This window comes from Mesoplodon mirus (assembly GCF_964341445.2).
Source record: "Mesoplodon mirus genome assembly, chromosome: 8".
Lineage (NCBI taxonomy): Eukaryota > Metazoa > Chordata > Mammalia > Artiodactyla > Ziphiidae > Mesoplodon > Mesoplodon mirus.
In genome coordinates, this window is record NC_138984.1 from 19,864,378 (window position 1) to 19,880,917 (window position 16,540).

The 16,540-nt window shown below is 41.9% G+C and overlaps 1 protein-coding gene across 2 annotated transcripts in view; it reads right to left on the reverse strand.

Moving 5' to 3' along the window:
- ARPC2 (actin related protein 2/3 complex subunit 2) overlaps window positions 1–5,600 on the reverse strand; it is a 29,510-nt gene extending 23,910 nt beyond the window's left edge. Inside the window, exons 1-2 of one of the 2 annotated variants that reach the window (XM_082629769.1) lie at window positions 5,495–5,600; window positions 5,194–5,275 (exon numbers count right to left, since the gene is read on the reverse strand). In XM_082629769.1, the coding sequence (XP_082485895.1) occupies window positions 5,194–5,267 (74 nt within the window). In that variant the 5' untranslated portion in view covers window positions 5,268–5,275; window positions 5,495–5,600. Of the gene's footprint in view, window positions 1–5,193; window positions 5,276–5,477 lie in introns of both variants that reach the window. The other variant, XM_082629770.1, reaches the window with a different exon arrangement.
- Window positions 5,601–16,540: the final 10,940 nt, after the last annotated feature.

Sequence of the window (16,540 nt, forward strand, 5' to 3'; positions counted from 1 at the left end):
TATGTCTACTCCCTCTCCAACTCCCAAGAGCCCCAGTTTTGTCAACTGTATTACTGGAACTGCTGTCTGTCACCCAGGCACACTCTGAAATGGAACAAAACCACGTTAAAGCTTATAGTAAAGTGCCTGGTTCATAGAAGGTGATCAATGAATTAGTTTTTCTTCTAGGTAGAATCAGAGGAGATCAGACTTTGGAGTCATGGTCGAGAGAGGTTTTGGGATTGTGTTAACTCCCAGTATCAGGAATTGGTCAGCTCAACAAGGAGAAACGGAACCATATAACTGTCAGACTGTCGTAATGTCTGGAATCCTAGAATAAAGTGCCCTGGATAAGCCCTCAGGGTTACTGACTGGACAGTACAAGACACTAACACATATTCAATTCATTCAGATGTGTTTCAAGAGCCATTCTTAAAATCCTTTAGAAAAAAATTTCCTTTTCTCCTTTTTCTAAGGAAGCTTCTAGAATGTCACTAATCAGTCAATAAAGAACTCCTGGCAACTGTTATTGTCCAATCCTCTTTCCTCACTAAGGGTTTTGGAGTTTTTACTCCCGAATGCATCCAGTTCCCCGTCATGCATTTATGTCCCTCTTCTTGTTATCCCTTCCATAAGCTGAATTAGAGGAATTATTGAATTCTGGCTCATCATCTCACCATAAAGTTCTTGATTACTCTCCTTTAAGTCCTCTCTAAGGCTCCCATCCTCCTTTTTGAGCAAAGCCTAGAAAAATGGATCATGCTAGGTAAGAGGTGGGTGGTCCTACTCTCTGTTAAGCCACATCTCAAAATAAGGAGAACAAAGAGGGTCTAAAAGCTCATTCACACAATGTCAGAAAAGTGATAAACTGCTAAAGAAACTAACAACCATTCTATCTGGCTTCATCCATTGCTTCAAGAAAACACTTATTAAGCTGACTATACACACCGTGAGAATGCTGGGAAAACAAAGATGATGAAACCATAGGCCCTGCCCCTAAGGAGTCACAGGTTTGGTACACACGTAAGGAGTGCAGCTCTGGGGCTTTATGCCCAAAGTGGTCCCAAGGCAGCCAGAGGGTGGGCAGCAGTGTGTAACTACCGTGACCTGTAAAAAGACCAACTGGATCGTCTCAGCAAGTCAGCCACTACATCCAATTTCTTCTAAATGCTTAAACAATGTCCTAATTCCAAATCACTTCAAACCAGTTATGTCTCTCTGAGGACATATGCAGCATATTTGGGAATGAGAACAAGGTATCAGCAAGATTTAATTTATTCCTTTCTCAAATTTCTCCTCCCACAGTCCTCGCCCACCCCAACTGGCACAGCCTGCTTACTAAGCTTCACTCCCCCTCACAGAACCACAGCTCCCCACAATATGCACAGCTGTGGCAAGAAGCCAGCATGCACTTAAAATCAACAGCAATTTGCATCTGACAGCATTTCCTCAATTTTGGACTCTAGCTAAGCTGACAACCCTAGCTTCTGAGGCTGTAAAGGTTCTTGGTGTGTATATACTAACAAAAGAATTAAATTAATTTGCCAGATTACTTCTGCTTTAATTGGGGGCCTGGGTAAGACTTCCTAAATGATTAAAAAAAACAAAAACAAAAACAAAATGCTGTTGACAAGATCTGCACATGAGGTTATCTGCAGTGTTCAAAATAGCTTCTTAATCAGTCACAGTCTCTTAGTTTGGAGGCTGTTGGGAAGACAATTTACCAATAACTATCATTCTGTGAGGATACAGAAATCATTCCAATAAGCCACCTTCCCAGTAGGGCGGTAGGAAAAAAAAAAACGGTAAATCGTTTGGAATGAATCTTAGGCTTTGTCGGAACTGCCTCCAAATTAAAAGGGTGTCGTGACCAAATGTATTCTTTTCTTTTTTTTTTTTAGCTTATTTATTTTTGGCTGTGTTGGGTCTTCGCTGCTGCACGTGGGCTTTCTCTAATTGCAGCGAGTGGGGGCTACTCTGTTGCGGTGCGCGGGCTTCTCACTGTGGTGGCTTCTCTTGCTGCGGAGCACAGGCTCTAGGCACGCGGGCTTCAGTAGTTGTGGCACACAGGCTCAGTAGTTGTGGCACACGGGCTTAGTTGCTCCGCGGCATGCGGGATCTTCCCGGACCGGGGCTCGAACCCGTGTTCCCTGCATTGGCAGGCGGATTCTTAACCACTGTGCCACCAGGGAAGTCCCTAAATGTATTCTTAAACAATTTAGATGACAGAATTGCTTTATTCGAAGGAAATTTAGACTTTTAGTAGGATGTCACAGGCAAGAAGACCCAGCAGGATGATATGAGAGGCATCATTCTTTTCTGTTTCATACTGTACAACACCCTTCAGTGCTCACAGCCCACAGGTAAGGAGGCTGGGCAATGGTTCGAGGCTGCAATTTACTCTGGCATGGGTACACTATGAGAGGCCCATAGAGAAGGACCCGCCATAAATCCATTACCATGCTCTGAGAGGCATTTAAAATAAGATCAACTTCAAAAGGAAAATTACTCTAACTGTATTCTGAAGTATATAAAACAGAACTGTTTTTAAGACTATCTCATGCTTATGTTCTTAGTAGCTGGAACAGTGCTGCATTTCCAAATGATACCTTTCTGCAATAATGGAAATGTTCTACATCTCTGCTACCCAAATACTGCTGCTCCTAACCACATGCGGCAACTCAGCCCTAGAACCGTGGCTAGTGTGACTGAGAAGCTTAATTTTAATTCGCTTTAATTAATTTTTATTTAAACTTAACTAGCCACATGTAGTTACTGGCTATCATTACTGGACATTGTGGAGATGGAAGATTCACTCTGGGGAAGGCTGCTCAGAACCTGATTTCCCCAACTGGTTTGTTGAGAAGTGTAAAGCAGGGTGGAGCTGACCTCTCCCAGCATGTTCCCACAAGGGCCAAGCCTTTCAAATCTCCAGGGTTTCTCCATAGCACTACTGCCTTTCTTTAATCTTTCTCTGATCTCCATCCCAACACGTGTCACCCCTTTGGTCCTCTGTCACTTTGCCAGTACTCTCAGAAAGGTCCCCCCTTCCTGTTCCTTCCTGGTGCTGAGCACTGGGAGAACTCTACAGACGTCTATGATGATCACACTGGTTACGCTTCTCTGGAAGTCCTGGCTAGACATGCACCCTGATAAATTCTTAACTACTCTTCTGCTGCTTCACCGTACTGGTATGCCTGGAAATTCACACTCCGCCTGGAAACAGGCTTCTGCTAGGTGTTACATCTGCAATCCCAGGAAAGCCCTACCTCCTCGGCTGAATATCATAGTCTTTTTTCAAAGATGTTCAAAGTGCTTTGCAGCAGAATACGTTTTGAGCCCACTTACTTAAAGACACACCTCAAAGGGAAGATGGGCCAGGATAAAAGCCAAAACTTGCTGCCCTGCCCCAATATCCAACATTGCTACAACATATACTTTGTAAAAAAAAGTCCCAGAAGTTCTAACTTAGGCCTTCCAGACTTGAGTGCCTACTTTACTCCCACTGAAATGGTCAGTAGCTCTTTTTAAGAGTCATGTTCTAAAAGCAGAAGAGCTGAAGCTCTGCGTAATGGGCTACATTTCAGAATCACAAGTTATTAACAAACAAGTAGGTGTGAAGGGACTCCTACACTACAAGGCATGCTTCTACTTGAAATGCACAGGCATTTATCTTGTAGATCAGCTTATAACCACCCAGGTCTCATTTTTTGCTAGTCTAAACTTGAGAATTCACTTGAGATCAACTGTGAAAATGCAGAAGTCAATTTAACTTCCTCCTATGTGCTACACTGCTCAAAAAGGACAGAGCAATCACCCAAAATAAGCCACTAAGCTGATTCGTTTGAACATTTAAAATGCAAAGCAACTGGTAAGTGAGGGTGAAGACACGAAGCAAGTTAGCCTAAAATATAAGCAACTGCAGTCCCTGGCAGGAAACAGTAGCTACTGCTCACTGTGTTACTTCAAGAAACGTTGTGCTTTGTTTTACAGATAAAATCTGTGGCCTTATAAAAGAGATAGGAGACAATATGTTCAATTTAAGCAGTGGGTTATAAGTATTTTTTTTAATGCCTCCAAGCCACAAGTTCATTATGTCCACTTAGAATTTCCCCTCCACCAATCCTCTTCCATCTGTGACTCTCCAAGCACTTGCTCTCTTATTATTAGTTCCCAGTTCACCAGAAACGGTTTGCACTTATTTCCTCAACTGTGTAAGCAAGATGTGAAGCCCCATCCGTGGCTAAGATCAACTCCTTGGTTTAAATATATTAGAAAAGCAAAGCAGCTTTGGGGGAAGAGTTTGTCTTCTACTGATTCTCGTGTTTGACAGAGAAGGGTGCCTTTGAAACATGTCCTAAAGCCCACTTTTAAAAAAGCCAATGGTTAAAAACAGGTTTCATCTAAGAACTTAATAGACTCTGGAGGCTTTTAACTGTGTATCTAGGCCAGAATTACTGCAGAAGAAATCACAGACCAGGGGTATGGTATAAGAATTTAAAAGATAAACAACCAGATAGAGGACAGCGGGTGGGGAAAGGATTATTAGAACCTCAGAAGAGCGATAAGGAAGGGCTGTGGATGTGGGGGACGGCTAACTTTGCTTGAGAAATGTAACAAAACGGCCAGTGTCTCTCACAGCTGGGTTCAGGGAAGGTAAACTAGAGAGATCATCGGGTTTTCCGGCTGCAAGGCTGGGCCTGCCTTCAGTCTTCCCTCCCGGTCCCTTAGACGAGGGTGGGGGTGGGGAGAGACTGGTGGTGATCTGGGCCTGCATCTTTTTTCCTCTTCCAGTCCTGGGAATTCCTGAAAACTCCTTCCAACACAATCCCAAACGGGCTCTCTCCGGGTTCTGAACAATGACGGGGAATACAGAGGGAAGTGGTCCCCTGCTCGCTCCAGCGGGCAATGGGATTCTCCAGCGAGAGTTCTGGCCCAAGCTACCCTCACGTCCCACAGGTCTCCTGCACTTTGGCACGCGCTCTCCTGTCCACTCACTGCTTCCGCATCCCTCCTCTGAGCCTCTCCCCACGCATCTCTGCCCCTCACCCCACCGCGCCCAATCACCGCCCACGTCTACACCGCCTGGGCAGTCCCCACACCCTGCCAGGTCTCCCACCTCCCTCCTCCATGTCTGGGGGGCTGAACGATTAGCAGTGGTCAACTCTGCCTCCCCCGCCACCCACCAGCCCCCGGCCCCCAGTGCGCGCTCACCCGGCGGCCGCGTTCTCGAACTTGAGCGCGAGCGTCTCCTCGATGATGCGGTTGTTCACCTCCAGCAGGATCATGGCGGCGGCTGCCCCGGGCAGGGGAAGGAGAAACAAGGGCGGGTGAGGGTGGGTAAGGGAGGAAAGGACGGAGGGAGCGGCCCTGCTGCCCCCTGAGGAGGGGAGCTGGGTGGGGTAGGAGGTTAGGGGAGAAGGGGAAAGGGATCGGGGTAGGGGTAAGGGAACACGCGCGCGCTGGCCCGCGCACGCACTGACTGTGGAGACACCTACCCACCCACCCGACCGACCTGGCCCCCGAAGCCTGAACCCGCCTGCCAAGCCGCCGCCGCCGCCGCTGCCGCCTCACCGACGAACCCGGTCCCCGCCCAGCCCCCGGCTCTAGCCGGCCACTTCCGCTCTCACACCCACTTCCGCTCGCCGCCCGGACGCGCGGCCCCGCGGCGCCATTTCCGCTCCGACCCCTCGTGCACGCGCACGCAGGCGCGCCGGGCGGGGGCGGAGGCCGCGGAGGCCGCGCATGCGCATGTGCGGTGCCGCTAGTTCCAGCTCCACTTTCCCATAGACGCTCGAATTGGCTGTAGGTAGTGTGTTTCCTAGCCTGCTGTCTTTCCCCGAGGCCTGCCTCACCGTCCGGCGTCTCCCTCCCGCACTCCCCAAAGGTTTACTTCCACTCTTCCCGTCTTGTAATTTCAGAGACCCTACAAGAAGCTCGCCCTTGTCATCTCCCAGCCGGCTTCTTTGCTCTCAGCTTGTTTGCTGTCGGTGTGACCCTTCCTCATGCCACACTAATGGCTGTCCGGCGGCACCATCTTGCATTCATTTCTTCCACAGATGTTTAATGGGCTCCTGCTCTGCGCTGGGGATACAGTGGCGCGTGAAACAGATGAGGTCCCCCCCCCCCCCCGTGGAGCTCATAGTCTGGTAAAGGAAACGGACTACAGACTCAATTTATGTAACTACAGAGTGTTAAAAGGGCAAGTGAAGGAAAGGAATGAGAAGTCACCGAAGTGAATAAGCCTACCTGGTCTCCTGTCATGCCTCCATTTCTCTGCCTGGAGCTGCCTCCAAGGTGCCCCGAACATGATTTTCTCTGCCTCTGAAACCCTTACCTTCCAGCACATCTGCCAGAGACATACTTTCTTTACTCAACTGCACGCGGGAAATGAACTCATTTTTGTGCTGCGTCTGTACCTTCTGCCTGTGTGTCTTGTTTTGTATTTTTTCTTCTCCAGGGAGAATCTGACAAATTTGAGTTCTTTTTACATGTATTAATTTATTTTATGCTAAGTGCTCCCAGGAAAGAGGGGGAGGGGGAATGCAGAAAATGAGCAAAAAACTAGCTCTTGTCATCGAGGCCCAGAGAGCCCCTCAAAACGGATTTCTTTATTTACCGGCCATGGATAAACTTCGAGACATTGCGGATACCCCCAAATTATATGCTAACATTTTAACGTTGTTTATTGAACTAAAATAATACGCATACATAGTTTAAAATATATATACATATACTAGAAGGCTTGTAATGAAAAAAGCAGTTCTCTGGCCTACTTTAGCCTCAACTCCTTTAGGTATTTATACAGATTAGATCCATGTATCTAAATAAATGTGTATACTACTAATTCTTGATTTGTTAATTTTAAGGGTTATTTGTTGACTTCCTGCCGTGATAGATAAGAACATGAATGAGTCTATCACTTCTGTTCTCCACCTCCACATTTATATAACTATTTTTAGTTAAACCAATAATCATCATTTAAATTATGTTTGCGAATACTGTTTACTAATGAGCCAATAAAGGTAGTACAGCCATGCCTTCTAGTTTATACAGCCCTCCATTTTTCTTAGTTAATTATTGCCTTTTTTTCCTCACTTGTCAATTTTCTATATTATCTACAGTTGGCTGCCCCCACCCCTGCAAGTGCTCCAAGACTCTGTCCAAAAGTCTAGCAATATTTTCCATATACTCAAATGCATAAGTTCCATTTTTTTCTCTAGAGTCTTTGTCCCAGAGCCTCCTTCCTCTTGTTTCAATCTGGGCTGACTGATCTCTAGACTTGCTATACAGTTGTCATTCTGGGATTTTCCTTCGTTGCTGTCATGGGCTGGTTTTGCCCATTTCATGGATCCCATGCCTTCTTTCTTAGTTTACTTCTTTGTTTTGCTAAAGCACCTCCTTTAGTAACCTTGTAAGGAAGAGAGATAGGGGATATGTTGTTGGGATCTTTGCATATTTTAAAATGTCTTAATTTTATTCTAATACTTGATTTGTAGTTGAATTTATAGTTGGGCTGGTTATTGAATTCAAGTTTGAAAATAATTTTCCATCATAATTTTGAGGGTATTATTCATTTTCTTTTACCTTCCAGGGTTGCAGTTGTAAAAAGTCTGATTCCTGTTCATATTCCTGATCCTTTGTATGTTACATCTTCTCCATCTCTGGAAGCATTGGGATTTTCTCTTTAGGCTGTTGGTTGGAAATTTTATAATGATGTGCTTTGCTGTGACTCTTAGTTTTTTTGTACTGAGCACTCATACAGAGTGGAAACTCATGTACTTCAGTTTTGGAGGAAATTTTCTTTGATTATTTACTTGATAATTTCTTCTCCTCCACTTTTTTTTGTTCTCTTTCTGGAATGCCTATTATTTAGAAGTTAGATTTCTGGATTGATCCTTTCATTTTTTTCTTCTATTTTTTGTTTCTTTGGGTTTGTTTTATTTTTATTTTTAATTGTGGTAAATGTACATAACATAGAATTTCTCATCTTAATCATTTTTAAGTGTACAGTTCAGTAGTGTTAAGTTTATCGACATTGTAATGCAACCAATCTCAAAAACTCTTTTCATCTTGCAAAACTGAAACTCTGTACCCATTGTTTGTTTGTTTTTGTTGTTCTATTTTTCTGCGATATTCCCTTGTCATTATCTTCAACCATTTTAAGTTTCAGTTTTCTTATTTTTAATTCCCAAGACCTTTTTTCCCCAACTCCCCTTCCCATATTATTCTATCCTTGTTTTATTGACAGGAATATCTTCTATCTTTCTGAGGATATTATATGTTTTATGGAGAGGAATATCTTCTTTCTGAGGATACTATAGTGTGTTTGTTTTTAATTTTTCTCTAAAAACTAAACTAAACTGCTCTCTGTTTCTTTCTTTTCTTTTCTTTTCTTTTTTTTTTTTTTCATCTCTCTCATTTATGTTAATGGCCATCCTCAAAAGTCTGGTTACTTTAGCAGCCTGTTCGTATTTAGGGATGAGACTCCAAAAAGCTGAGTGGAGGCTGAAGTGTGTGGACAAGATGAGTTAACAAGCACCTTACTACTTAAAAGGGACTAGCAGCATTGGCTTCCTCTGGAAGCTTTTTGGAAATACAGAATCTCAGGTCCCACCATAAACTACAGATTTAGAATCTGTACCTTAGCAAGATCCCTAGGTGATTCAAATGCATATTATGTGGTGAGAAGCACTGGATTAATGGACTTCACTCTAAGGTGCACTGATGATGTGCCAGATTTCATAGAGGGCCCACAAATGTCAATATTGGGAGGTCTTTTCTCCAGAGAAGGATCCTCTAGTTGCTTGGGGCTTACAAACTTGGCTATGAGTGTTCCCAGAGTCTTAAGAATGCTTTTAAAGTTCCAGCCCACTTCCACTTAATCCCATTATAATCCCTGTACCTCCCCACTGCCTTTCACTGGGCTTGAGTGTATAGAAAATAAATCTCTGTTGGTGGAGATGGAGGAAGGGGTGGAAATGGGATGGGTCAGGTGGGAAATGGGATAATCACCTGACTACTTGGGGACCTAGAATGCTCTTTATACAGATTTTCAACCAATCTTCCCATTTTCTTCATCTTGCTTTTGGTTTTTTTAAACTTCTGACTGATTGGACAAATATCTTTGTCCCACCACCCAGCTTCCTTGAATCTTAACATTTTATAATTAAACTTGCTTCAGAGCTTTTTAAAAAAGAAATACAGTTGAAACTTCCTGTGAACCCCACCCAATTCTATTCCTTTTTCTCCTTCCCCACCTCCTCCTCAAAGATAACCATCACCTTGCATTTGGTGTTTATCCTTCCCACACATGTTTTTACACTTTTACTACATATGCATGTATCCATAAACAATGTGTAGCAAGTTTGCATGATTTTAAGCTTTTTGACAATAAGTATCATACTGTACATCTCCTTTTGAAACTTGTTTCTTTTAGCCAGCAATATGTTTTTGAGATTTACCCATCATTACGTGAACCTATTTTAACTGTGATATAGCATTCCAATGTACGATTATATGTTATGATTACCAAGGTATTTATCCATTCTCCTGTTGAAGGACACTAAAGTTCTTTCCAGTATTTTTTCTATTACAAGCAATGCTGTTTGGAACATTCTTGTACACATTTCCTGTGTACAGGTGTGAAAGTTTCTTTAGAGTATACCCCTAGGATTGTAACTGTTGAGATGTGGATTATGGACACCTTTAACTTTTCCAGATGTTGCCAAATTGCTCTCCAAAATAGCTGTACCAATTTATACTTCCACTTGCAATGTATGAAGGTTCTCATTGCTCCTTGTCCTTACTAGCACTTGGCATTATCAGACTTTAAGTGGATGGATATTAAAAAACATCTGATTATTTTTAAAATAAGAATTAGCCAGGTAGATAAAGAGAGGTAGAGCTGGAGAGGGGAAGTGCCAAGAGATGGACAGCTGGAAACACAGTAATAGCTAACATTCAGGTGGAAGATTCATTCTGTGCTAGGTGCTGTTTTAAGAACTTTACATGTATCTCTTTGAATTCCTGTGACAACTCTAAGAAGTAGGAACTACTATTAATTCATTTTATAGATGATGAAACTGAGATGCTGATAGGCTAAAGAATGTATCCAAAGTAACACATGTGGCTGGTCATTGAACTGGGATTTAGTCTCCAGATGTCATGTTTTGACATGCAATATTGGTATCCAACAGGATAGTTGACATGACATGCAATACTGGTATCCAGTACTGAACTGGATAGTTCTGCATTTTAGTTTCAAGTATGATAAAATCAAAGTATAAAAAACTGGACCTGACACTTCATTTAAATAAAGACAACAGCTTCTTGATTGAACCTTCATCCTGCTGAACCCTGATGGCCAAAGTAGGGAAAGCGACTGTTCTAAAACAGCCTGAAATTTGCTGCTTTCAGTCATAAAGACAGAGGCTGGAGGTCTTTACCTCCAGGGGTTGGGGGGCTGGAATAAATTGAAACTTGATTTTTATCCATTTAGGATGTCAGTTGTAATCCCCAGGGTAACCACTAAGATAATAGCTAAAAAAATGTATAGAAAAGGAAATGAAGAAGGGATCAAAACTGTACACTAGAAAAATCAATCGAAAGTAGGGTGTATTCAAGGAAATAAAGACAAAAGTTTAAGATATAAAGAAAACAAATAGCACAATGGTAGAAGTAAGTCTTTTATTATCAGTAATCATTTTAAATGTAAATGGATAAGGTCAATTTATTAAAAGATGGAGATTGGCAGAATGTATAAAAATCTGTGATCCAGCTATATGCTGCTTACAAGAAACTTTAGAAGCAAAGACACAAATAGGTTGAAATGATTGGAAAAATATGTTCTATGCAAATAGTAACTACAAGAGAGCTGGGGTGGCTATACTAGCATCAGACAAAATAGATTTTAAGTTAAAAGTTGTTACAAGAGACAGAAGAATGCTGTATATTGATAAAAGGATCAATTTATTGAGAAGATACAATAATTATAAACATATACACCCAAAATATAAGAATCAAATACTGACAGAATTAAAGAGAGAAATAGATAATTCTACAATAACAGTTGGAGTTGGCCTTCAATATCTCACTTTAAACAATGGCTTGAATATCTAGACAGAAGATCAATAAGGAAATAGAGGACTTGAAGAACATTATAAATCAAGTAAACCGAACATACATGTACAGAACATCCCATCCAACAACAGCAGAAATACATTCTCCTCAAGTGTACGTGGAACATTCTCCAGGACAGACCATATGTTAGTCCATAAAAAAACCTCAATGAACTTTAGAAGATCAAAATCATACAAAATATTTTCTTCAACGACTGGAGAATGAAACTAGAAATCAGTAACAGAAGAAAACTGAAAAATTCACAAATGCATGGAAATTGAGCAACACACTCTTTTTTTTTTTTAGAAGATGTTGGGGGTAGGGGTTTATTAATTTATTTATTTATTTTTGCTGTGTTGGGTCTTCGTTTCCGTGCGAGGGCTTTCTCTAGTTGTGGCAAGCGGGGGCCACTCTTCATCACGGTGCGCGGGCCTCTCACTATCGCGGCCTCTCTTGTTGCGGAGCACAGGCTCCAGACGCGCAGGCTCAGTAGTTGTGGCTCACGGGGCTAGTTGCTCTGCGGCATGTGGGGTCTTCCCAGACCAGGGCTCGAACCCGTGTCCCCTGCATTAACAGGCAGACTCTCAACCACTGCGCCACCAGGGAAGCCCGAGCAACACACTCTTTAACAACCAGTACATTAAAGAAGAAATCACTAGGGAAATTAGAAAATACTCTGACATGGATGAAAATGAAAACATAATTTACCAGAACTTATGGGATGCAGTGAAAGCAGTGCTCAGAGGGATATTTACAGATCAACACCCTAACTTTATACCTTAAGAAACTAGGAAAAGAAGAGCAAACTAAACCCAAAGCTAGCAAAGGAAGGAAATGATAAAGTTTAGAGCATATATAAATTAAATGGAGAATAGAAAAACAATAGAGAGAACCAATAAAACCAAAAGAAAAGTTTTTTTTTAAAAATGATCCAACAAAATTGACAAACTTTTAGCTCAACTAAGAGAAAAAAAAGAGAAGATGCAAGTAACCAAAATCAGAAATAAAAATGAAGATCTAAAAGAAAAGGATTATAAAAGAATATTATAAACAATTGTATGCCAACAAATTAGATAATCTGGATGAAATGAACAATTTTTTAGAAATGCACAAATTACCAAAACTCACTCAAGAAGAAATAGCAAATACCAACAGACTTCTAACAAGTAAAGATATGGAATCAATAATCAAAAGCCTCACAAGAAAGAAATGTCCAGGACCAGGTGGCTTCACTAGTGAATTCTGATAAACATGTAAAGAATAATTAATACTGACTCTATCCAAACTCTTCCAAGAAACAGAAGAGGAAGGAAAACTTCCTAACACATTCTATGAGGCCAGCAGCTAGACAAAGATACCACAAGAAAAGCAAATTACAGAACAGTATCTTTTATGAGTATAGATATAAAAACAGATATATAGATATAGATATAAAAATCTTCAACAAAATGCTAGCAAGCCAAACCCAAGAGCACGTTAAAAGGATTGTATACCACAACTAAGTGGAATTTATTCCAAGAATGCAGGGTGGTTCAACATAAGAAAATCAATCAATGCGATACAGAACATTAAGAGAATGAAGGAAAAGAATAAAGAACATCTCAATAGATGCAGGAAAGGCATTTGACAAAATACAGCACCTTTTAATGATAAAAATACTCAGAAAGCTAGGAACAAAAGGGAATTTCCTTAACACAATAATGGACATTTATGAAAAAACCCACAACTAACATCATACACAGTTATGAAAGACTAAAAGCTTTCCCCCTCAGATCAGGAACAAGACAAAGATATCTGCTTTCACCATTGCTATTTAGCATTGTACCAGAAGTCCTAGCAGAGCAATTAGGCAATAAAAATAAAGAAAAGACATACACACTGGAACACAAGAATTAAACTATCTCTATTTGTGCTTTGGTTTTGTTTTGTTTTTGGCTGCACTGTGCGGCATGCGGGATCTTAGTTCCCAGACCAGGGATTAAACCTGTGCTCCCTGCAGTGGAAGTGCAAAGTCCCAGCCACTGGACCACCAGGGAATTCCCTAAACTATCTCTATTTGTGGATGACATGATTCTATATAAAGAAGATCCCATAGAATACACACACACACACACACACACACACACACACACACCAGCTAGAGCTAATAAATGAATTCAGCAAAATTTTAGGGAACAATATCAACACACAGAAATCAGTTGCATTTCTATACACCAGCAATAAACAATCTGAAAGGGAAATTAAAAAAGCTTTATTTCCAATAGCATCTAAAAGAATAAATTACCCAGGAATAAAAATAGCCAAGGAGGTGAAAGACTAGTACACTAAAAACTACAAAATGTTGCTAAAAGAAATTAAGACCTGAATCAGTGGAAAGACATCCCATGTTCATGAATTGAAACACCTAATGTTGTTAAGCTGGCAATATTCTCCAAAGCAACCTACAGATTCAATGCAATCCCTAACAAAATTCCAGTAGCCTTTTTGCATAAATGGAGAAGCTGATCTTCAAATTTATAGGGAACTGCGAGGGCCTCTAAATAGCCAAAACAATGTTTTTAAAAAAGCAAAACAAAATCAGAGACTCACACTTCCTGCTTTCAAAACTTACTACAAAGTGGGACTTCCCTGGTGGTACACTGGCTAAGACTCCATGCTTCCACTGCAGGGGGCATGGGTTTGATCCCTGGTTGTGGAACTAAGATTCCACATGCCATGCAGCATGGTCAAAAAAAAAAAAAAAAAAAAAAAGAAAAAAAAAGAAAGAAAAGAAAAGAAAGAAAAAACTTACTACAAAGCTACAGCATTCAAAACAGTGTGACACTGCCATAAAGGCAGACATATATAGACCAATGGCATAGAATTGAGAGTTCAGCAATAAACCCAACATCTATGGCCAACTGACTTTTGACAAGGGTGCCAAGGCCATTAAATGGGGGAAGGAAGAGTCTGTCTTTAACACATTGTACTGGGACAACTGGATAACCTCATGCAAAAGAAGGAAGTTGTACCCTTACCTCACTCCTTATACAAAAATTAATTTAAACTGGATCAACAACCTAAATATAAGTGCCCAAACTATAAAACTATTAGAAGAAAACAGGGGTAGAATCTTTATGACCTCAGATTTGTCAATGGATTCTTAGACTTGACACTAAAAGCAGAAGCAACAAAAGGAAAACATAAATTGTTCTTCATCAAAATTAAACACGTGATAGACACATACAAGCTGTAGCTCTAAACCTGAGGTGAGTCGGCCAAGAGCTCTCATTAGGTCTAGTCAGCTGAAAGTCTAAATATGAATAATGTTATTGGTTGTGCTATTTACAGAAAATTAGAGATTTATTTAAATTTTAAGTGGTTTCATGTGCCTCCCCAGAAGTTATCTGCTTTAGAAAAATCACATGTATTGAGCCTCTCATTTTGGCATAAAAAGAGAGACACACCACTATTATTAATAGACAATTTCTCTCATTTCTGCTGAATAAATGTTGAATTGAAGGAACGCCAAAGCATTCGCTTGCTTTCATGTCTTGGCCCTGTTCTAATAGGAGGGGCAAATGCGACAGGGGAGATCAGGAGGCTATTCTATTTGTCTGGGTAGGAGATGATGACAGTTTGCTCTGGGTGGAGTAGTGGAGATGGAGAGAATTGGATGTTTTTGAGAGTTATTTCAGTGAAGGAATCAAAAAGTTCTGGTGATAGATTGAATAGGTGCTGCCTTAATTATCTATACTGAGTAACAAGTTATCAGAAACTTAGCGACCTAAAATAACATCCATTTATTAGCTCACAGTTTCTATAGGTCAGAAGTCCAGGCATAGCTTGACTGGGTCCTCTGCTCAGGATCTCACCAGACTTCAATCCAAGTGCTGACTGGGGCTGTGAATCAGAGATTCAACTGGGAAAAGATACACTTCCAAGCTCCCCCAGGTTGTTGGAAGAATTCATCTCTTTGCAGCAGTAGCACTGAGCTCCCCATTTTCTTTCTGGCTGTCAGAGGACCCCCCACACTTCCTTGACAAATATGACAGCTTAATTCTTTAAAGCCAACAAGGGTGTCTCTCTCACTTCAGCCTGCAGGATGGAGTCTTATAATAATGGGAGTCCTATAACTATGGGATTGACATCCTGTCACCCTTGCAATATAAGACAACCTGAACAAGAGGCTGACGTTCATCACCTTGGCCATATTCTACTGATTAGAAACATGTCACAGGTTCTGCCTTAAGGAGAAGGGATTATACAAAGACATAACTCAGTGGAGGGGGTTTATCACTTTAGAGTGTGTCCCCCACAGGTAGGATAAGGGAAAGCAAAGTGTCAGCTCTAATCAGATTTCTGCCTTGAGCAGGTGGGTGGAAATTTTGCCATTTATTGAGATGAGAGCTTGGGGGAGCATGTTGGTTGAGGGCAGATCTTCGGCTCAGTTGTTGACCTGTCAAGTTAAAATGCTCAAGGGCATGAAGGATGCCTATTCTGTTCTTCACTCTTTATCCAGTACCTAGTGTAGTTCCTGCCATATAGTAGGTGCTCAATAGAATGAATGAATGGATGAATGAATGAGTCTGTGAGACATCCAAGTGGAGACAGTGATAAGCCAATATCTCTTGGAGGTCACTGGTGTTTGTACAATGATTAACACACTGCCTTGGATGAGACTGCCTAGGAAAGAGGGTAGAGGGAGGAGGGCAAGGGTCTCAGGATTGAGTGCTGGGGCCCCCAGTACTGAGAGGTCAGGCTGGAGAGGAAACACTGCCAAAGGATACCAAGAAAGGATGGGCACAAGAGTGTGGTGTCAAAGGCTCCTGAGAAGCCAAGACAGTACTGAGAGGTGTCCATGGGGAGAACTGGTTTTGGCGGAGTGGTGGAGCTAAGGAGTGGACAGGAGGTAAGGAAAAGGAGGGCAAGCCAACAATTCTTTCCAGAAGTCTGGCTGTAGGAGAGATTGAATGATAACTGGAGAGAGATGTCATCCACTATAGAGATCAGCCAGGTTCTGATGTTGAGAGAGGGCAGCTCAAGGCAGGTGCTGGGGCTAGACCAGCTCTCTTGGTCAGAGTGGTAGAGAACACCTTCTCTGCTGATCTCATGGTTTTGCTTTTATACTGCTTTCTCTATAACTTTTTTTTTTTTTTTTTTTCGGTACGCGGACCTCTCACTGTTGTGGCCTCTCCCGTTGTGGAGCACAGGCTCCGGACGCCCAGGCTCAGCGGCCATGGCTCACGGGCCCAGCCACTCCGCGGCGTGTGGGATCCTCCCGGACCGGGGCACGAAACCCGTGTACCCTGCATCGGCAAGCGGACTCTCCACCACCGCGCCACCAGGGAAGCCCCTATCACGTTTTTTATTGTAGTCAAGCTAACACATTTCTTTAAGAATGTTAAGGATGGAAAATACACTCAAGAGGTCTCTTTCCTTCCCCCTTTTTTCCTCCTCT